Source organism: Oncorhynchus mykiss, chromosome 2 (assembly GCF_013265735.2).
Source record: "Oncorhynchus mykiss isolate Arlee chromosome 2, USDA_OmykA_1.1, whole genome shotgun sequence".
In the NCBI taxonomy this organism is placed as follows: Eukaryota; Metazoa; Chordata; class Actinopteri; order Salmoniformes; family Salmonidae; genus Oncorhynchus; species Oncorhynchus mykiss.
In genome coordinates, this window is record NC_048566.1 from 83,447,781 (window position 1) to 83,469,909 (window position 22,129).

Genomic DNA, 22,129 nt, shown 5'->3' on the forward strand with positions numbered 1-22,129 from the left:
TAGTTGGTGAACCAGGCGAGGCAGTCATTTGAGAAGCCAAGGCTATTGAGTCTGCCTATAAGAGTGCGGTGATTGACAGAGTTGAAAGCCTTGGCCAGGTCGATGAAGACGGCTGCACAGTACTGTCTTTTATCAATGGCGGTTATGATATCGTTTAGGACCTTAAGCGTGGCTGAGGTGCACCCATGACCAGCTTTGGGAACCAGATTGCATAGTGGAGAAGGTACGGTGGGATTCTAAAAGGTTGGGGATCTGTTTGTTAACTTGACTTTCGAAGATTTTACAAAGGCAGGGCAGGATGGCTATAGGTCTATAACAGCTCGGGTCTAGAGTGTCTCCCCCTTTCAAGAGGGGGATGACCGCGGCAGCGTTCCAGTCTTTGGGGATCTCAGGCGATACGAAAGAGAGATTGAACAGGTTAGTAATAGGGGTTGCAACAATTTCGGCGGATAATTTTAGAAAGAGATGGTCCAGATTGTCTAGCCCAGATCATTTGTAGGGATGCAGATTTTTTTTTAGCTCTTTCAGAACATGAGCTGTCTGGATTTGGGTGAAAGAGAAGCAGGGGGCTTGGGCAAGTTGCTACAGGGGGTGCTGAGATGTTGGCCGGGGTAGGGGTAGCTAGGGGTAAAGCATGGCCAGCCTTAGAAAAATGTTTATTGAAATTATCGGAGATTTATCGGTGGTGACAATGTTTCCTATCCTCAGTGCAGTGGGCAGCTGGGAGGTGGGTGCTCTTATTCTCCATGGACAGTGTCCCCAAACCTTTTGGAATTAGTGCAACAGCATGCACATTTCTGTTTGAAAAAACTAGCCTTAGCTTTCCTAACTGACTGATTATATTGGTTCCTGACTTCCCTGAAAAGTTGCATATCGCGGGGGCTATTTGATGCTAATGCAGAACGCCACAGGATGTTTTTTGCTGGTCAAGGCCAGTCACGTCTAGAGTGAACCAAGGGCTATATCTGTTCTTAGTTCTACATTTTTTGAATGGGGCATGCTTATTTAAGATGGAGAGGAAAGCACTTTTAAAGAGCATCCAGGCATCCTCTACCGACGGGATGAGGATAATATCCTTCCAGGATACCTGGGCCAGGTCGATTAGATAGGCCTGCTTGCTGAAGTGTTTTAGGGAGCGTTTGACAGTGATGAGGGGTGGTCGTTTGACGACGGACCCATTACGCAAGCAGGCAATGACGCAACGATCACTGAGATCCTGGTTGAAGACAGCAGAGGTGTATTTAAAGGGCAAGTTGGTCAGGATGATATCTAAGAGGGTGCCCATGGTTACGGAGTTAGGGTTGTACCTAGTAGGTTCCTTGATAATTTGTGTGAGATTGAGGGCATCTAGCTTAGATTGTAGGATGGCCGGGGTGTTAAGCTTGTCCCAGTTTAGGTCACCTAATAGTACGAGCTCTGAAGATAGATGGGGGGCAATCAATTCACATATGGTGTCCAGGGCACAGCTTGGGGCTGAAGGTGGTATGTAACAAGCGGCAACGGTGAGAGACTTGTTTCTGGAAAGGTGAATTTTTAAAAGTAGAAGCTCGACTTGTTTGGGCAATTGGCAAAATAGGTATTGTAGCCCAAGAAATTGGCTGAGGGACATCTTCAGCTTCCTGGGAGGTGAGCCTAGCTCGGGGCTAGCTCCAGGCTAACTGGTGCTTGCCTTCGGGACAGAGACGTTAGCCAGGAGTAGCCACTTGGAAAGCAGCTAGCTAGCTGCGATGATCCGGTGTAAAGGTTCAGAGCTTGCGGTAGGAATCCGGAGATGTGGTAGAAAGAACAAAAACTGTTCGATATGCTCGAGACAGGTAGCGGGCCGCGGCTAGCAGGTCTTCAGGGGACATCGTGACGGAGGAGCCTGTTGAAACCCCCTCGGGCGGATTACGTCGGCAGACCAGTCGTGATGGATCTGCAGGGCTCCGTGTCGGCAATTAAAGGGGTCCAGGCCAATTGGCAAAATAGGTATTGTCGGGAGCTGGGCCTAGCACGAGGCTAGCTCCAGGCTAACTGGTGCTTGCTTCAAGGGGTGGACATTCCTGGGAGCATAACAATGAGGAAGTTCTGTTCTTTATCTACCGCTGAACAGCCTCTATAAACATATTGATGTTTGACAGAAGAAGAACCTATCAGTCAGCACACTGAAAAACACTCAAGTGGTTTTAGCTAGCGGCAACTGGGCCATCCGCAACCGCAGGACTCTCCAGACTCTCCTGGAGGGCATACTACCTGCCCTCCAGGACATCTACAGCACCCGGTATCACAGGAAGGCCAGGAAGATCATCAAGAATCTCAGCCACCCAAGCCACGACCTGTTCACCCCGCTACCATCTAAGGTGGAGACAGTACAAGTGCATCAAAGTTGAGACCGAGAGACTGAAAAACAGCTATCTCAAGGCCATCAGCTTGTTTAATAGTCACCACTGACTACTGACACCACTGACTATACTCATCCCGAGTATTGTTATTACGGTTCTCGTTCTGTGTATTGTTATTACGGGTCTCATCCCATGTATTGTTATTGCGGGTCTCGTCCCGTGTATTTATTAGAGGTTTACACCTCACTCTTTGTTTGGGTTACAGCTAGAGGTCGACTGATTCATCGGAATGGCCTATTAATTAGGGCCGATTTCATGTTTTCATAACAATCGGAAATCGGTATTTTTGGACACCGATTTGGCCATTTTTTTTACACTTTTATTTATCCTTTATTAAGAACACATTCTTATTTTCAATGACGACCTAGGAACGGTGGGTTAACTGCCATGTTCAGGGGCAGAATGACAGATTTTTACCTTGTCAGCTCGGGAATTCAATCTTGCAACCTTACAGTTAACTTCTTATGGCTTCAGGGGCAGTATTGAGTAGCTTGGATGAAAGATGAAAGATGCCCAGAGTAAACGGCCTGCTCCTCAGTCTCAGTTGCTAATATATGCATATTATTAGTAGTATTTGATAGAAAACACTCTGACGTTTCTAAAACTGTTTGAATGATGTCTGTGAGTATAACAGAACTCATATGGCAGGTAAAAACTGAGAAGAAATTCAAACAGGAAGTGAGAAATCTGAGGTTGGTCTATTTTCAACCCAGGCCCTATTGAATTCACAGTGGGATACGGATGAAGTTGCACTTCCTAGGGCTTCCACTAGATGTCAACTGTCTTTAGAAACTTGAATGAGGCTTCTACTGTGGTGTGGACCTGAATAGGAGCTTAATGAGTCAGGTTACTGGCAGAGAGCCATTTCCTGGTCACGTGCATTTCTCATGATATCGACCTGCTTCTCTAGACACAAAGGAATTCTCCGGTTGGAACTTTATTGAAGATTTATCATAACAACACCCTAAAGATTGATTCTATACTTAGTTTTAAATGTTTCTTCCAGCTGTAATATAACTTTTTGAAGTTTTTGCCTGATGTTATGCGGGACCTGCACAAGCGTTTGGATATGTGTACCTAACGCGCTAACAAAAGTAGCTACTTGGACATAAATAATGGACATTATCGAACAAATCAAGCATTTATTGTGGAACTATGATTCCTGGGAGTGCATTCTGATGAAGATCATCAAAGGTTAGTGATTCATTTTATCTTTAATTTTTGTGACTCCTCTCTTTGGCTGGAAAAATGGCTGAGTTTTTCTTTGGCTTGGTGGTGACCTAACATAATCATTTGTGGTGCTTTTGCTGTAAAGCCTATTTGAAATCGGACACTGGGGTGGGATTAACAACAAGATTATCTTTAAAACGGTATAAAATACATGTATGTTTGAGGAATTTTAATTATGAGATTTCTGTTGTTTTGAATTTGGCGCCCTGCACTTTCACTGGCTGTTGTCATATCATCCCGTTAACGGGACTGTAGCCCTAAGAAGTTTTAACTAGTCCAATGCTCTAACCACCTGATTACATTGCACTCCACGAGGAGACTGCCTGTTACGCGAATGCAATAAGAAGCCAAGGTAAGTTGCTAGCTAGCATTAAACTTATCTTATAAAAAACAATCAATCAATCATAATCACTAGTTAACTACACATGGATGATGATATTACTAGTTTATCTAGCGTGTCCTGCGTTGCATATAATCGATGCAGTGCGTATTCGCGAAAAAGGACTGTCTTGCTCCAATGTGTACCTAACCATAAATATCAATGCCTTTCTTAAAATCAATACACAAGTATATATTTTTAAACCTGCATATTTAGTTAATATTGCCTGCTAACCTGGCTTGTTGCGAACTCTGTGAAGACTATTTCTTCCTAACAAAGACGGCCAACTTCGCCAAACGGGGGATGATTTAACAAAAGCGCATTTGCGAAAAAAGCACAATCGTTGCACGACTGTACCTAACCATAAACATTAATGCCTTTCTTAAAATCAATACACAGAAGTATATATTTTTAAACCTGCATATTTTGCTAAAATAAATCCAGGTTAGCAGGCAATATTAACCAGGTGAAATTGTGTCACTTCTCTTGCTTTCATTGCACACAGAGTCAGTGTATATGCAACAGTTTGGGCCGCCTAATTTGCCAGAATTTTACGTAATTATGACATAACATTGAAGGTTATGCAATGTAACAGGAATATTTAGACTTATGGATGCCACCCGTTAGATAAAATACAGAACGGTTCCTTATTTCACTGAAAGAATAAACGTCTTGTTATTGAGATTATAGTTTCCGGATTCGACCATATTAATAACCTAAGGCTCGTATTTCTGTGTGTTGTGTAATAATTAAGTCTATGATTTGATAGAGCAGTCTGATTGAGCAATGGTAGGCACCAGCAGCATTCATTCAAACAGCACTTTAGTGCGTTTTGCCAGCAGCTCGTCGCTGTGCTTCAAGCATTGAGCTGTTTATGACTTCAAGCCTATCAACTCCCGAGATTAGGCTGATGTAACCGATGTGAAATGGCTAGCTAGTTAGCGGGTGTGCGCTAATAGAGTTTCAAACGTCACTCGCTCTGAGACTTGGAGTGGTTGTTCCCCTTGCTCTGTGGAGCAATGGATAACGCTGCGTCGAGGGTGGCTGTTGTCGATGTGTTCCTGGTTCGAGCCCAGGTAGGGGCGAGGAGAGGGACGGAAGCTATACTGTTACACTAGCAATACTAAACTGCCTATAAGAGCATCCAATAGTCAAAGGTATATGAAATACAAATCATATAGAGAGAAATTGTCATATAATTCCTATAATAACTACAACCTAAAACTTCTTACCTGGGAATATTGAAGACTCCTGTTAAAAGGAACCACCATATGTTCTCATGTTCTGAGCAAGGAACTTAAACGTTAGCTTTCTTACATGGCACATATTGCACTTTTACTTTCTTCTCCAACACTTTGTTTTTGCATTATTTAAACCAAATTGAACATGTTTCATTTTATTTGAGGCTAAATTGATTTTTATTGATGTATTATATTAAGATAAAATAAGTGTTGTTGTATATGTCATTGTTACAAATAAAATAATAAAGAAATCGGCCGATTAATCGGTATCGGCTTTTTGGTCCTCCAATAATCAGTATCGGTATCGGCGTTGAAAAATCATAATCATAATATATATATATATATATATATATATATATATATATATATATATATATATATATATATATATATATACAGTTGAAGTCGGAAGTTTACATACACTTAGGTTGGAATCATTAAAACTCGTTTTTCAACCACTCCTCAAATTTCTTGTTAACAAACTATAGTTTTGGTAAGTCAGTTAGGACATCTACTTTGTGCATGACACAAGCAATTTTTCCAACAATTGTTTACAGACAGATTATTTCACCTATAATTCACTGTATCACAATTCCAGTGGGTCAAAACTTTACATACACTAAGTTGACTGTGCCTTTAAAGAGCTTGGAAATTTCCAGAAAATTACATCATGGCTTTAGAAGCTTCTGAACCTGAAAGGCTGCTCAGCAAGGAAGAAGCCACTGCTCCAAAACCGCCATAAAAAGCCAGACTACGGTTTGCAACTGCACATGGGGACACAGATTGTACTTTTTGGAGTAATGTCCTCTGGTCTGATGAAACAAAAATAGAACTGTTTGGCTATAATGACCATTGTTATGATAGGAGGAAAAAGGGGGAGGCCTGCAAGCCGATGAACACCATCCTAACCGTGAAGCATGGGGGTGGCAGCATCATGTTGTGGGTGTGCTTTGCTGCAGGAGGGACTGCTGCACTTCACAAATAAGATGGCATCATGAGGATGGAAAATGATGTGGATAAATTGAAGCAACATCTTAAGACATCAGTCAGGAAGTTAAAGCTTGGTCGCAAATGGGTCTTCCAAATGAACAATGACCCCAAGCATTCTTCCAAAGTTGTGGCAAAATGTCTTAAGGACAACAACGTCAAGGTATTAGAGTGGCCATCACAAATCCCTGACCTCCATCCTTTAGAACATTTGTGGGCAGAACTGAAAAAGCATGTGTGAGGCCTACCTGACTCAGTTACACCAGCTCTGTCAGAAGGAATGAGCCAAAATTCACCCAACTTATTGTGGGAAGCTTGTGGAAGGCTACCAGAAACATTTAACCCAAGTTAAGCAATTTAAAGGCAATGCTACCAACTACGAATTGAGTGTATGTACACTTCTGACCCACTGGGAATGTGATGAAAGAAAGAAAAGCTGAAATAAATCATTCTCTCTACTATTATTCTGACATTTCGCATTCTTAAAATAAAATGGTGATCCTAACTGACCTAAGACAGGGATTTTTACTAGGATTACAATTTAGGAATTGTGAAAAACTGAGTTTAAATGTATTTGGCTAAGGTGTATGTAAACTTCCGACTTCAACTGTGTATGTATATATATATATATATATATATATATATATATATATATATATATATATATATATATATATATATACACGTGTTTGTTTTGGGCTTCGTTCCCGTCATGTTCATAACGTACGCTATTTTGGGTAGAGAAATTTAAAAAACGATTTAGTATTCCTGTGCCTGTCTCCTATCATAATACAACGTCACAGAGACTGCTGCCCTGTGTTCATAGTCATTGAACACTGGTCACTTTAATAATGTTTACATACTGTTTTATCCACTTCATATGTATATACTGTATTCTAGTCAAGGCCCATTCTATATACAGTGCATTCGGAAAGTTTTCAAAGCCCTTCCCATTTTCAACATTTTATAATGTTACAGCCTCATTCTGAAATTGAGAAAATATTTTTTTCCCCACATCAATCTACACGCAATACCCCATAATGACAAAGCGAAAACAGGTTTTTAGAAATGTTTGCAAATGTATGAAAAATAAAAAACAGATACCTTATTTACATAAGTATTCAGACCCTTTGCTATGAGACTCTAAATTGAGCTTAGATGCATTCTGTTTCTGTTGATCATCTTTGAGATGTTAATACAAATTGATTGGAGTCCACCTGTGATAAATTCAATAAATTGGACATGATTTGTAAAGGCACACACCTGTCTAGATAAGGTCCCACAGTTGAAAGTGCATAAAAGAAGGGCGCCGGAGGAGATGGCTGCCCTTTTACGGGCTCCCAAACAATTGTGCTATTGTGTGTGTTTTTTTCGTGGTATTTGTAACTTATTTTGTACATATTGTTTCTGCCACTGCCTCTTATGACCGAAAAGAGCTTCTGAATATCAGGACAGCGATTACTCACCTCGTACTGGACAAAGACTCTTCTTTAATGAGTCGGACGCAAAGGATTTACTTCAGACAAGGCCCAAATCCCTGTCATTTGCATTAAGAAGAGACAGAGATATCGTTGACGTAGGTCAGGGTGCCTTTGTAAGGATCTGACGGTGAGTGAGTAATCTGCCTTTTCAGTCCTATTAGCCAACGTGCAATCATTGGATAACAAAATGGATGAGCTCCGATCAAGATTATCCTACCAACAGGACATTAAAAACTGTTATATCATATGTTTCACTGAGTGGTGGCTGAACGATGACATGGATAACATACAGCAGGCTGGGTTTTCTGTCCATCGGCAAGATAGAACACCTGCCTCCGTTAGGACAAGGAGTGGCGGTCTGTGTCTATTTGTCAATAACAGCTGGTGCACGAAATCTAATATTAAGGAAGTCTCAAGGTTTTCTTGCCTAAAGTAGAGTATCTCATGATAAGCTGTAGACCACACTATTTATGTTTTGCGTAGCTGTCTATTTACCACCACAAACCGATGCTGGCACTAAGACGGTACTCAACAAGCTGTATAAGGCCATAAGCAAATAAGAAAATGCTCACCCAGAGGCGGCGCTCCTAGTGTCCAGGGACTTTAATGCAGGGAAACTTCAATCCGTTTTTACCTCATTTCTAGAAGCATGTTACATGTGCAACAAGAGGGGAAAAAAACTCTAGACCACCTTTACTCCACACACAGAGACACGTACAAAGCTCTCCCTCGCCCTCCATTTCACAAATCTCCTGATTCCGGCTTACAAGCAAAAACTAAAGCAGAAAGTACCAGTGACTCGCTCAATAAGAAAGTGGTCAGATGACACAGATGCTAAGCTATAGGACTGTTTTGCTGACACAGACTGGAATATGTTATGTGATTCTTCCGATGGCATTGAGGTGTACACCACATCAGTCACTGGCTTCATCAATAAGTGCATCCATGACATCGTCCCCACAGTAACCGTACATACCCCAACCAGAAGCCATGGATTACAGGCAACATCTGCACTGAGCTAAAGGGTAGAGCTGCCGCATTCAAGGAGCGAGACTCTGACTCTTATAAGAAATCCCGCTATGCCCTCCTATGCCCTCCGACCATCAAACAGGCAATGTGTCAATACAGGACTAAGATTGAATCGTACTACACCGGCCCCGACGCTAGTCGGATGTGGCAGGGCTTGCAAACTATTATGGACTACAAAGGGAAGCACAGCCGCGAGATGCCCAGTGACACTAGCCTACCAGATGAGCTAAATAACTTCTATGCTCACGTCGAGGCAAGCAACACTGAAGAATGCATGAGAGTATCAGTTGTTCCGGACGACTGTGTGGTCACGCTCTCCGTAGCCGATGCGAGTAAGCCCTTTAAACATCTCAACATTCACAAGGCCGCAGGGCCAGACGGATTATCAGGACGTGTACTCTGAGCATGCTCTGACCAACTGGCAAGTGTCTTCATTGACATTTTCAACTTGTCCTTGACCGAGTCTGTAATACCAACATGTTTCAAGCAGACCACCATAGTCCCTGTGCCCAAGAACACCAAGGTAACCTGCCTAGATAACTACTGGCCAGTAGCACTCACGTCTGCAACCATGAAGTGCCTTGAAAGCCTGGTCATGGCTCACATCAACACCATTATCCCAGAAACCCTAGACCCACTCCAATTTCTATACCGCACCAACAGATCCACCGATGATGCAATTTCTATTGCACTCCAAACTGCCCTTTCCCACCTGGACAAAAGGAACACCTACGTGAGAATGCTACTAATTGACTACAACTCAGCGTTCAACACCATAGTGCCCTCAAAGCTCATCACTAAGCTAAGGACTCTGCAACTGGATCCTGGACTTCCTGACGGGCTCCCCCCAGATGGAAACCTGGCACCGTCCGTACGGTGAGCGCTCAGGACCTCAGACTGGGGCGCAAGTTCACCTTCCAACAGAATAATGACCCTAGGCACACATCCAAGAGACATCGGGACAAGTCTCTGAATGTCCTTGAGTGGCCCAGCCAGACCCCAGACTTGAACCTGATCAAACATCTCTGGAGAGACCTGAAAATAGCTGTGCAGCGACATTCCTTATCCAACCTGAGAGAGCTTGAGAGGATCTGCAGAGAAGAATGGGAGAAACTCCCCAAATACAGGTGTGCCAAGCTTGTAGCGTCATACCCAAGTAGACTCGAGGCTGTAATCACTGCCAAAGGTGCTTCAACAAAGTAATGAGTAAAGGGTCTGAACACTCATGTAAATGTGATATTTCAGTTTTTAATTGTTAATAAATGAGCAGAAATGTTTTTTTTTTAAACTGCTTTTGCTTTGCTATTGTGGTATTGTGTGTAGATTGATGAGAAAAAAAGAGATTTAATCAATTTTAGAATAAGGCTGTAACATAACAAAATGTGGAAAAAGTCAAGGGGTCTGATAATTACTGCTGTACACAACTTTTCTATTCATATACTGTCAATAAGTTCTATACATACCATCAGACTGACATTGCTCTTTCTAATATTTCTATATTTCTTCATTTATGTTAATTTTTGGGATTTGCGTGTATTGTTTTGTACTGTTATGTATTACTGTCCTGTTGGAGCTAGGAACATAAGCATTTCACTACACCCGCAATAACATCTACAAAATATATGTACGCAACCAATAAAATTAGATTTGACACGCACAGACCACGCTGAAGACGATGATGGAGGCCCCTGGCTCTAGTCCTGTAGCTCCTGGTGGGGCCAGTGCAGCCCCTATAAAGCCAGCCTGTTAAAGTAGTGATTCCCCTCCCCTGAGGATCACTGGGGATAATCAGGACCAGAGGTCTGGGTCTGGAACCACTCACCAGTCTATGAGCCTGGTCTGCTCAACAATACTGTACACAACCACTTTTACTATGGTGGTATACAGCTATGTAGCTACCTGTGTGAGTATGTGCCTATACGTTCATCCACCTCTGAGATGTGACTATTTACGATGGCAGCTGTTATTTCTTACATTTTGTTATACACAGCTGGTTTGCGTAATGGTTATTTCCCACTTTGTCTGTGTTGAGGACATCCAGAATGGCAATTCCCTTCAATGTGCTTTGCATTGGATGGATCCATTTTAGACAGGCGTTAGTGAGGGGAGAGTTTGAGGCTATCCCAGTGTCTGCTCCAGCAAGGCCTGTGGTGTGGGCTATTTTGGTGGCTGTGGGACTCCAAGGCGTGGAGCCTAGAGCGTGTCCGCTCAGGGCCAGGTCTCCAGTATGCAGGAAGGCTGCTGTACAGGACCCCTCCAGGATGTAGCTGTCAGCTGATCCCTTCTGGGGGGGAAGGGAAGGGGAAGCTGGCAGGTGTGGATGGGAATGAGGGACGGGGTTAGGATGGAGAGGGGATGTGTGTGTGTGGCTGACAGTGACATTGGGAAGGTCTGTTATAGAGATAAAAGGTCCATTACTTCCTTCCTTCCTCCATCCACCTCCTCCTTCTTCGTTCCTCCTCCTGCCAAATCACTCTTTAGAGCTGATCTGCAGCTGTGGACGCCTCCTGTAGTGAAAAGACGTTGTGGAAAGAGCAACACTGAGAAAGTGTGTGTGTGTCCTGTGTATGTGTCCCTGTGTGTGTGTGTGTGTGTGTGTGTGTGTGTGTGTGTGTGTCTCTGTGTGTACATTTCCATGTGCAATACTTAAATGTATACAAATTTATGCTTAAGAATTTTCTCTGTCAGGGTTTCTTAAACCTTTTCAGCTGAAGTCCCAAATGAGAAATGTACTGTCCTCCCGTGACCCAAATCGTTCTCCAACTACTCAAACTGTAAGAATAAATAGTGTGTGATTATAGATTATTATATATACAGTTGAAGTCGGAAGTTTACATACACCTTAGCCAAATACATTTAAACTCAGTTTTTCACAATTCCTGACATTTAATCCAAGTAAAAATTCCCTGTCTTAGGTCAGTTAGTATAACCACTATATTTTAAGAATGTGAAATGTGAGAATAATAGTAGAGAGAATGATTTATTTCTGCTTTCATTTCTTTCATCGCATTCCCAGTGGGTCAGACGTTTACATACACTCAATTAGCATTTGTTAGCATGTCCTTTAAATTGTTTAACTTGGGTCAAAAGTTTCTGGTAGCCTTCCACAAGCTTCCCATAATAAGTTGGGTGAATTTTGGCCCATTCCTCCTGATAGAGCTGGTGTAACTGAGTCAGGTTTGTAGGCCTCCTTGCTCGCACACGCTTTTTCAGTTCTGCCCACAAATTTTCTATGGGATGGAGGTCAGGGCTTTGTGATGGCCACTCCAATACCTTGACTTTGTTGTCTTTAAGCCATTTTGTCACAACTTTGGAAGTATGATTGGGGTCATTGTCCATTTGGGGTCATTGTCCATTTGGGGCCATTGTCTTGAGATGTTTCAATATATCCACATAATTTTCCTGCCTTATGAAGCCATCTATTTTGTGAAGTGCACCAGTCCCTCCTGAAGCAAAGCACCCCACAACATGATGCTGCCACTCCCGTGCTTCACGGTTTGGATGGTGTTCTTCGGCTTGCAAGCCTCTCTCTTTTTCCTCCTAACGTAACGATGGTCATTATGGCCAAACAGTTCTATATTTGTTTCATCAGACCAGAGGAGTGCGCTTTTTGTCCTCATGTGCGCTTTTTGTCCTCATGTGCAGTTGCAAACTGTAGTCTGGCTTTTTTATGGTGGTTTTGAAGCAGTGGCTTCTTCCTTGCTGAGCGGCCTTTCAGGTTATGTCGATACAGGACTAATTTTTACTGTGGATATAGATACTTTTGTACCTGTTTCCTCCAGCATGTTCACAAGGTCCTTTGCTGTTGTTCTGGGATTGATTTGCACTTTTTGCACCAAAGTACGTTCATCTCTAGGAGACAAAATGTGTCTCCTTCCTGAGCGGTATGACGGCTATGTGGTCCCATGGTGTTTATTCTTACGTACTATTGTTTGTACAGATGAACATGGTACCTTCAGGCGTTTGGAAATTGCTCCCAATGTTGAACCAGACTTGTGGCAGTCTACATTTTTTTTCTGAGGTCTTGGCTGATTTCTTTTGATTTTCCCATGATGTCAAGCAAAGAGGCACTGAGTTTGAAGGTAGGCCTTGAAATACATCCACAGATACATCTCCAATTGACTCAAATTATGTCAATTAGCCTATCAGAAACTTCTGAAGCCATGACATCATTTTCTGGAATTTTCCAAGCTGTTTAAAGGCACAGTCAACTTAGTGTATGTAAAGTTTTGACCCACTGGAATTGTGATACAGTGAACTAACTATAAGTGAAATTATTTGTCTGTAAACAATTGTCGGAAAAATTACTTGTGTGATGCACAAAGTAGATATCCAAACCGACTTGCCAAAACTATAGTTTGTTAAGAAGACATTTGTGAAGTGGTTGAAAAACAAGTTTTAATGACTCCTTGTCAACTTTGACTTCAACTGTATGTGTGTGATACTGGCATATTCACATTGATTTGAAGGCCAAACATCCTTTAAATAATTATCAAATTCATCAAGAGTTGTAAAGAGACTAGACAGAATGGGGAGGTGAGTCCAATCCATAGTTTCACTAAAATTGGCGATATTGGTGAATGCAAATACACAGGTAGTTATGTTACAAATCAGCACCTCTTTCAGGAGAGATAAATACAGATAGGTGTTTATAAGCACCTTCACATGCCCCCTGTTCCCTATATCAATTCCTCTGTTGTCCCAGTGGGTGAGATTCAGCTGGCTAACCTCTGACCTCTCACCTTTACCCCTTTCAGTCACCACTTCTGTCACCTGGGAAGGAAAAAGCGAAATCACAACACGACTAAACTCCCCTCACATATCATCCCATCCACACATGATTGTCAGTGGATACATCCATGGATCCCCCAAAGCCTTCCAGCATCTGGCTGGAAACCCCTGATGCCTTTGGGAGATGGAGGGTCTGTGAGGTGGAAGGCTTTTCATGTAGTCCCAGGAGCACTGAAGCCAATAGTTAGGGGAATGTGTTGTGAATCATTCTTGGTCTTATGATGAGTTTGTTTCAGCAAGGATTTAGTATAGTCTCTGGTTATACAAATGGAATAGATTACTCTTCATTGTTTGCAACCATCTTCAGTATTCCTCAGTCAGATAATGTTTGTTTTGACCCAGTTATATCAGCAGTTGTACTCTTTTTTTAATTTTTTTTTTTACCTCTAATAGCCTTTTCAGAACTACTGAACTGAGCCGAGCTGTAATGCTCTGGTCTGGCTACATATCCACCATTGTTCCGGGAGCCATTACAGTTCAGGTTGGCACAGTAGTTTTAAAAGAGTTTAACTGTGTGCAGGCCCAGGGCTGGTAGGTTGAGCCTTTCTCATGGACAGACAGGTTCAAGCCGGTCTCTCCTCGCTCCCCTGTAAGAATGGTGTTTAGGAAACACAGAGAGAACAGGAAAGGCAGAGCAGGCTGGGGAAGAATAGAGGGATATCCCCTTACAGGGTTCCCTCCTTTTTCCTTCAGGATAGAGGGCTGAGAAGTTGGGAAGGGCGGGGGGGGGGGGGGGGGGGGGGGGTTGTTATGTAAATCACTTCACCTGTCTACACAAACAAGACTCATACAAACATATGCCTGCACATACACACATCAAACTTCATCGGAGGTAGTCCTCGTCTGGCAGATGTTTTGGTGTTTCTTTGTGTGTGTGTGTGTATGCGTGTGTGCGTTCATGCATTTGTGTGTGTGCCTGCCTGCCTACCTGGGTGTGTGTGTGATGATGTGAGACCCTCCCGACCATCCCCCGATCATCCCTCTGTGGATGAGTGCATTAGAACAGGGTCAATACTGTCAGATATTACTGCAGTACCCTGAGAAAAAACCCAGGATGCAGCCTGCAGCCGCTGGAGCCTGCAGCCGCTGGAGCCTGCAGCCGGTGGAGCCTGCAGTCAGTGGAGCCTGCAGTCGGTGGAGCCTGCAGCCGCTGGAGCCTGCAGCCACTGGAGCCTGCAGCTTGGGGCCAGCCTGGGCTTAACACCCCATTTTAATTACACAAGAGAGGAAAAGTAGTACAGCAACTCAGACAAGCTGTTATTTACTGGGTTGTGGGGTGGGGTGACTTAATCACCGAATGCAATTCAATTGCATTGGTGTAGTTGGTGTCCAGACCAGAGTAGTAGATACAAGATTATGTTGAGGATGAATGGGCTGCAGCCTATAGATGTTGGATTGATTACTTTTGACATATTCCTCAAAGATTTTCGTTGGAGAAAAGAACTGCAAAAGCTGAGCTGACTAGGGTCCCTTGTTGTAATATGCAATGCCTCCCCACAGTGGTTGTGTAAACCCATACTAATAGAACCAGTCATTTTCCTCTCTCCAGGTGGCACCAGGGACATTGGTTCAGCTCTGACCAGGATGTGCATGAGACACCGCAGCATTGAGACTAAATTACGCCACTTCACCAAGTATGTACTCCATGTTCAACCTTGCCTAATTGCTCTCCCTACATCTCTGTGCATTGCTAATGGTGCTACAAGTCATACAAGTCCTGTCCTTACTCTCCCTCTTCTTTCCTCTCCTTTCCAGTACTCTTATGGAAGGCCTAGTCACTCCTCTCCAGGACAGGATAGAGGAATGGAAGAAGACAGCTAACCTGCTGGACAAAGACCACGCCAAAGGTGAGGGACAGAACAACCCCGCCGTTATGGGGTCAAAGCTTAAGAACTTTGTGACAAATGTAAGTCATAACTCCATTAAATGTCATAACTCCAGAGTGAATTGTCCCTCTCCTCCTCAGAATACAAGCGGTCTCGTCAGGAGATAAAGAGGAAGTCCTCAGACACTATGAAGCTCCAAAAGAAAGCCAGGAAAGGTAACATCTAACCGCACCCTGTAGCATGATCTGATTGGCTTCTTCTAGAAACTAATGGCTACTGATTAGCGACTGTCCAAAACAGACTGTAGACTTTAGATAGAGGATGTTGATAGTGCTGCTAGTTACCATCACCTAACTGGGAGATTGCACCACCTAGTGCCCTGGATGTGAAATTCTTTGTCATGGGTTTCCAATGAGGGGTAATTCAGAAATGTGTTATTCAAAAAGTTTGGAGCGTTTTTAAGGAGTCAAAAAAATCAAAGGTTTATGTTTACAACAGCAAGTCCTGCTTTTATCTATTTCCATGCTTACAACGATGACAGTGCCAACTCTTATATTGAGCTTTTTGTCTCTGACCCCCCCCCCAACTTTCCTCTTTCCACCCATGCTACCTATCTGTCTACTCCTCTGCCCCCTCGCTGGCCTATTCCCCTGATGTAGAGCTTTTAGGTATGTGTGCTGTTCTCACATTCTTATATGCATTGCATGAGGCATTTCCTGATAATATTCTAGTTGTTGTCCGGTGTGTGTCTGTGTGAATGTGTGTGCATCATCACTGCATTATGTGTGACCATCTTACCCGTAGTGTTGTGTCTGTCTGATACTGGTGTCTCCTAATATTCCTCCCTCACTGTTATTGTCCCTCCTCCTCTTCATACCCCTCTTAGTCGTCATGTCACCATGTTTCATAAGGCTGACTCATACATGGCAGCTGAATATTTCATCACAGTGTTGTATTTTCCTGTGCTTGTTAATCATTTTCATTTCAGGACCTCCATCCATATCAAGTGGTTGTTGCTGATCTCATTTAGGACTCACATGGTCTCACACAGTTGAAGTTGGAAGTCTACATACACCTTTGCCAAATACATTTAAACTCAGTTTTTCACAGTTTTCCTGACATTCAATCCTAGTAAAAATTCCCTGTTTTAGGTCAGTTAAGATCACCACTTTATTTTAAAATGTCAGAATAATAGTAGAGATAATTATTTATTTCAGCTTTTATTTCTTTCATCACATTCCCAGTGGGTCAGAAGCTTCCCACAATAAGTTGGGTGAATTTTGGCTCATTCCTCCTGACAGAGCTGGTGTAACTGAGTCAGGTTTGTAGGCCTCCTTGCTCGCACACAGTTATTCAGTTGTGGCCACAAATTTTCTATGGATTGAGGTCAAGGCTTTGTGATGCCCACTCTAATACCTTGACTTTGTTGTCCTTGAGCCATTTTCCCACAACTTTGGAAGTATGATTGGGGTCATTGTCCATTTGGAAGACCCATTTGTGACCAAGCTTTAACTTCCTGATTGATGTCTTGAGATGTTGCTTCAATATATCCAAATAATTTTCCGTCCTCATGAAGCCATCTATTATGTGAAGTGCACCAGTCCCTCCTGCAGCAAAACACCCCCACAACATGATGCTGCCACCCTCGTGCTTCACGGTTGGGATGGTGTTTTTCGGCTTGCAATCGTTCCCCCTTTTCCTCCAAACATAACGATGGTCATTATGGTCAAACAGTTCTATTTTTAATTTTTATTTTTGTTTCATCAGACCAGAGGACTCCAACCTAAGTGTATGTAAACTTCCGACTTCAACTGTATGTGCTGTAGTTTCGTCCTAATCTCACTGACACATTTCATTTCACTGAAGTGTTGTTTTTTAATGGCGGTCAAACTTAGTAGAGTGTTATAATCACCAGTCTTTCTTTTCCCCCTCCCCTCTCATTTCATCCTCACACTCAATCCATCTTACCCAATGCCCCTCATTGGCACCATGTTCCCCTTCACTCACTATTGACCCCTCCCTCTGCTATCCCCTGACCCTCTCTCTTCTACCTCTTCTCGTATTCCCTCCTCTATCTCCTCTTCTCTCTTTACCCCCCTACCCCTCCTCAGGCCGGGGGAACTTGCGTCCCCAGCTGGACAGTGCCATGCAGGACGTCAGTGACCTCTACCTGCTGATGGGTGAGACAGAGAAGCAGGCGGTGCGCCGGGCCCTCCTAGAGGAGAGGGGGCGCTACTGTTCCTTCATCAATCTTCTGCAGCCTGTGGTGGTGAGCATAGATCGAGGATCAGATTACCCTCCCCATATCTGAACCTTAACCAGTATGTGGAAAAAACTTGCCTGACTATATTTTATGGTGATGAGAGAGGAGGGCTGCTGAGATACCAGGGGTGGGCTCTGGGGAGAAGTTGCCTTGTTTTTAGGAACAGATTTAGAATCTGTTTACCTTCCCGTCATCGTACCATTAACCATTATATGGAAAATGTTGACGGAATATAGGTTAGTGTTAGGGGAAACTGCATCCTATTATAGGATTGTTTAGTGGGCTTAATCTGGGTAGAACATACAGGGATGTGTTTCAGCTTTCATGTTAGTTATTTCAGTTTGTCACAGTTATTTCAGCTAATCTATTTTGTCTTTGACTGTGTGTTGCTGAGTAGAAGGTCTTGTTGTTGATCCTCAGAATGGAGAGATAGCCATGCTGGGAGAGATCACTCACCTGCAGGCCATTGTTGATGACCTCACAGTGCTGACTGAAGACCCGCACAAACTGCCCCCGGCTAGTGAGCAGGTACGTACAGTACTCTCCAAAATACCTGAACCCAAAACACACTCCTGTCCATACACATGTACTCATCATGCAAGCACACATGCTCAACGAGGAGCAAACACAGATAACCAGCGGCAATTAACACACATACACACAGAAACCCTGGAGTTATTCAATCAACTTGACGTCAAATAGGTAATACGATATTCAGACTTCAGATTTAACTCTGATTTTTACACAAGCCTCCCATTGACACCAATGACTGATTTACATGAAAGTCTGAGTTTAGTGAATAGATCTCAGGTCTGAAAACTACACTGAGTGTATGTCTTGCTTGTGCTAACTGTGTGTTGTGCTATGCTTCTCCCTCCTCTCCTCAGGTGATCGGGGACTTGAAGGGTTCAGACTACAGTTGGTCCTATCAGACCCCTCCCTCCTCTCCCAGCAGTGCTGCTTCCAGGAAGAGCAGTATGTGCAGTATCCTCCAGATGCCCAGCTCCGCTGCCCACCGCCTCAGCAGTGTCTCCTCCCACGACTCAGGCTTCATCTCTCAGGATGCCAACACCCATTCCAAGCCCCCCTCACCCATGCCCTCTGACATCACCAGCCAGGTAGGCACACCTCTGAGTCAGTCAGGCCCTAGACTACACTCCAGGTTCACCGGCATGTTCTTGATTAACAAGACTTGAGAGTATGGTAACACTAGAAAAAGAAAAGGAGAACCTCACACTCTAGGAGCTCAGATGCAATCATTTTATAACCAATGTTTCGACAGACAAGCTGTCTTCATCAGGGTATAATGACAAACAATGCGGTTCACTAGTTTATATAGTGTCAAAGGACACACACAGGCGTCTGTAATCATGGCCGGGTGTGTCCTGATATCAATGGTTAATTCTTAGATATGAACAGAACATACAAAAAACATGAATGATAGCGTACGATCAAAGATACAATTTGGCTACATAGGCCTACAAACATTTACTGTGAACAGCAAAATCACAATCATCACAAGAATGGCTTCAGATCAAAGTCTACGTTGAGACCGAAGGGAGCAAGGGTCTTTAAATTAAAGATCCAGGCAGCCTCTCGTTTAAACAATAAATTGTTGAGGGTGACATGTTCGTTGCCAATATAATGTAGGGATGAAATCGAGTGGTTCACTTCCAAAAGCAAAAAGTGTTGCAACTGGGTAAGTCGAGTTTTTGCACCTAATGGTGCTACGATGCTCCGAGATTCCTACTTTTAATTTGCGCTTTGTTTTACCCACATCATTTTTTCCACAACGACAAGTTATAAGATAAATAACTGTCTTAGTGGAGCACGTGATAACATCTTTGATTGGGATCTGTATCCCTGTTTGGGGGTGTTTGAAGGATCTACATGTGTAAGTGCCATTGCATTGAGCATAGCCATTACACTGGTAGTTTCCATCCGGGTAGAGGTGTAAATAGAGGTGCAGGGGTATTTTGGAGTGGTAAATCAGAGTTTACCAATTGATCTGAGATTTCTGCCCCACGAGAATACGACCAAGGGAGGGTCCGAAAACACATTACAGATGCTGTCATCGGATCTTAGAATGTGGCAATGTTTGTGAATGAATCCCTTAATTTGTTCAGAGCACTTTGATTAGCTGGTAGTTAGAATGCAAGAATGCTTCTTTTTGCGAGACTGTCCTTAAAAGAGATCATGTCTCGATTTGTTTTGAATTTTCTCTATGGCAGTATTAATCTGACCATTTTTGTACCCCCTCTCCTTTAATTTTCTTTACGTCTCAGCCATATTTCTGTCAAAATCTGATTGTTTTTTGCAAATTCTTTTGATTCGACAGAATTGGATGTAGGGCAAACTGCTTTTCAAGGGAAGCGGGTGACAACTATCATCCCTCAACAAACTATTACGATCAGTAGATTTCCTGTCAAGATCAGTGTATAGAACATTATCCTCACACAATATCAGAAGATCAAAAAAATTTGACGTGTGTCAGATTGCATAGTAAATCTCAGATGCTCAGAACAAGAGTTAAGAAAGCTGTCTGGAGCTGTTTTGCATCACCCCTCCATAGAACAAAAATATGATCAATGTACCATTTCCAAATAATGTTTGTCAAGAAAACATTTTTGAGAGGATTGAACATTTACTGTTTCTCCATGTAACCCACATACAACTTAGCATAGTTAAGAGCCATTGGGGATCCCATAGCAGTACCCTTCATCTGAATAAAGAAATAATTTAGAAACATGAAGTAGTTGTGTGTGAGTACTATTTCAGCCAATGTTATAATGCATGCACTGAAAGGTAGTTCATTAGGGGCGGCAGGGTAGCCTAGTGGTTAGAGCTTTGGACTAGTAACCGAAAGGTTGCAAGTTCAAATCCCCAAGCTGACAAGGTACAAATCTGTTCAGGGGGCAGTCATTGACCCCTTCCACCTCGGGCCCCGTTCTTAACTGACTTGCCTAGTTAAATAAAGGTTCCATGGCAAAAGAGAAATATTCTGTGTTAGTTTGTCATATAAGTGTTCTCTTATCTCACTCCTTCCATCTCCAGAAGACCACCAGCTCAGCCTCTTCTGAGACATCAGAAACCTGCCAGTCTGTCAGTGAGTGCAACTCTCCCGCTGCGGTTAGTACACACATGAATTGTGGCCCCCAGGGATCTTCCTACGGTATGGGATAAACATGCTGACTCAGACATGTTTGTCCATTCCGCAGTTTGGCTCATGCTCATCCTTCGGTACCTTCCGCTCCACTCTCTCTTACACTGGCTCTGGCATACTTCCTGGGTCCCCCACATTTAACCGCTCTCCTGGATCCAACACCCCCTCACCCACATCAAAAGTTCCTAGCTGGAAGGTTTGTTTTTATTTGCCTAATTGCTTTTTGGTTTTATCAACTCATTTGCATAATGCATGATGCATAGTAACCTCTTTATCCATTATTTTGTCAAACTCAGCTTTCAAATATCTCATGCCAAAGATTTGCTAAAACACATTGTAATAACATTTTCATGCTTAGGCCTCAGCATTTTAGCCTAGTCTCAGATCTATTTGTGTTGTATTGCCAAATCCTATGGTCTTTGACATGAGTTAGCAAGACAGCACAAACAGTCTGGGACCAGGCTATTTGAGACCAGGCTAACCTCTTCATGGACCCCCATACTGCTTCCATTGTACCACAATGAAAAAGACTCCTGAACAGCTGATTGATAGACGTCCTATCCAAGGGTACATTGTTTAGTTCATTTATTCATTGCCTCAATAATATCGTCACAGGATTGGTCCAAAACGAGTACCTACGAGCCCTTATTGGCTACCACGCTACAGCGAAGGAGAGAGTCATTGGACAGGATGAGGGAGCAGGAGGTTTCTTCCAGTCCTAAAGGGTTCTCTGGGATGCACCCAGACACTCATAGGTCCATTCTAGCCCAAGCTGCCATAGCCACAGCCAAGGTAATGATGAGCACACAGTGGATACAGCACTCAACCATCAGCATTCATTGTTGAAATGTGGATCTTAATCGATGTCACTACTGTATGGTATTATGAGTCTCTTCTCTTTCTCTCACTCTCTTCCTTCTGTGCCTGCATCTCTCTCTGTGGGTGTGTGTGTGTGTGTGCCTGCGTCTCTGTGTGTGTGCAGCACAGCGGTGAGGCCATGTCCCCAGCAGCCAGTACACTAGCCATGGTGCTGATCCGGGGTCTCAGTGTAGAGCATCAAAAGAATAGCAGGGAATCTCTGCAGTACTCCAGTGGCTACAGCACCCAGACAAACACACCATCCTGTTCAGAGGACACCATCCCCTCACAGGGTAAAAAACACTACACATATATACTGTACAGTAGGGTACTGTTTAAAGGGATATTTTTTTAAATGTTTATTTATGCAGTTTATTATCATTGAGCTAAAATATCTTACATACAGTACCTAGAAAATATACCTTCTCAAAGCAACATACACGCTCAAAGTAAAATACACTCTAGTATACTAATTTCTCCTCAAGGTAAATACTTTATCA

At 43.1% G+C, this 22,129-nt stretch overlaps 1 protein-coding gene across 6 annotated transcripts in view; it reads left to right on the plus strand.

Moving 5' to 3' along the window:
- Window positions 1–22,129, plus strand: part of LOC110497903 (protein MTSS 2) — a 38,566-nt gene that overhangs the window by 14,563 nt on the left and 1,874 nt on the right. Inside the window, exons 4-14 of one of the 6 annotated variants that reach the window (XM_021574361.2) lie at window positions 15,069–15,153; window positions 15,275–15,366; window positions 15,486–15,560; window positions 16,005–16,013; window positions 17,457–17,614; window positions 18,029–18,136; window positions 18,496–18,726; window positions 20,663–20,737; window positions 20,827–20,967; window positions 21,387–21,563; window positions 21,754–21,922. In XM_021574361.2, the coding sequence (XP_021430036.2) occupies window positions 15,069–15,153; window positions 15,275–15,366; window positions 15,486–15,560; window positions 16,005–16,013; window positions 17,457–17,614; window positions 18,029–18,136; window positions 18,496–18,726; window positions 20,663–20,737; window positions 20,827–20,967; window positions 21,387–21,563; window positions 21,754–21,922 (1,320 nt within the window). The remainder of the gene's footprint in view (window positions 1–15,068; window positions 15,154–15,274; window positions 15,367–15,485; window positions 15,561–16,004; window positions 16,014–17,456; window positions 17,615–18,028; window positions 18,137–18,495; window positions 18,727–20,662; window positions 20,738–20,826; window positions 20,968–21,386; window positions 21,564–21,753; window positions 21,923–22,129) is intronic. The other 5 variants (XM_021574370.2, XM_021574386.2, XM_036957124.1 and 2 more) reach the window with 5 other exon arrangements.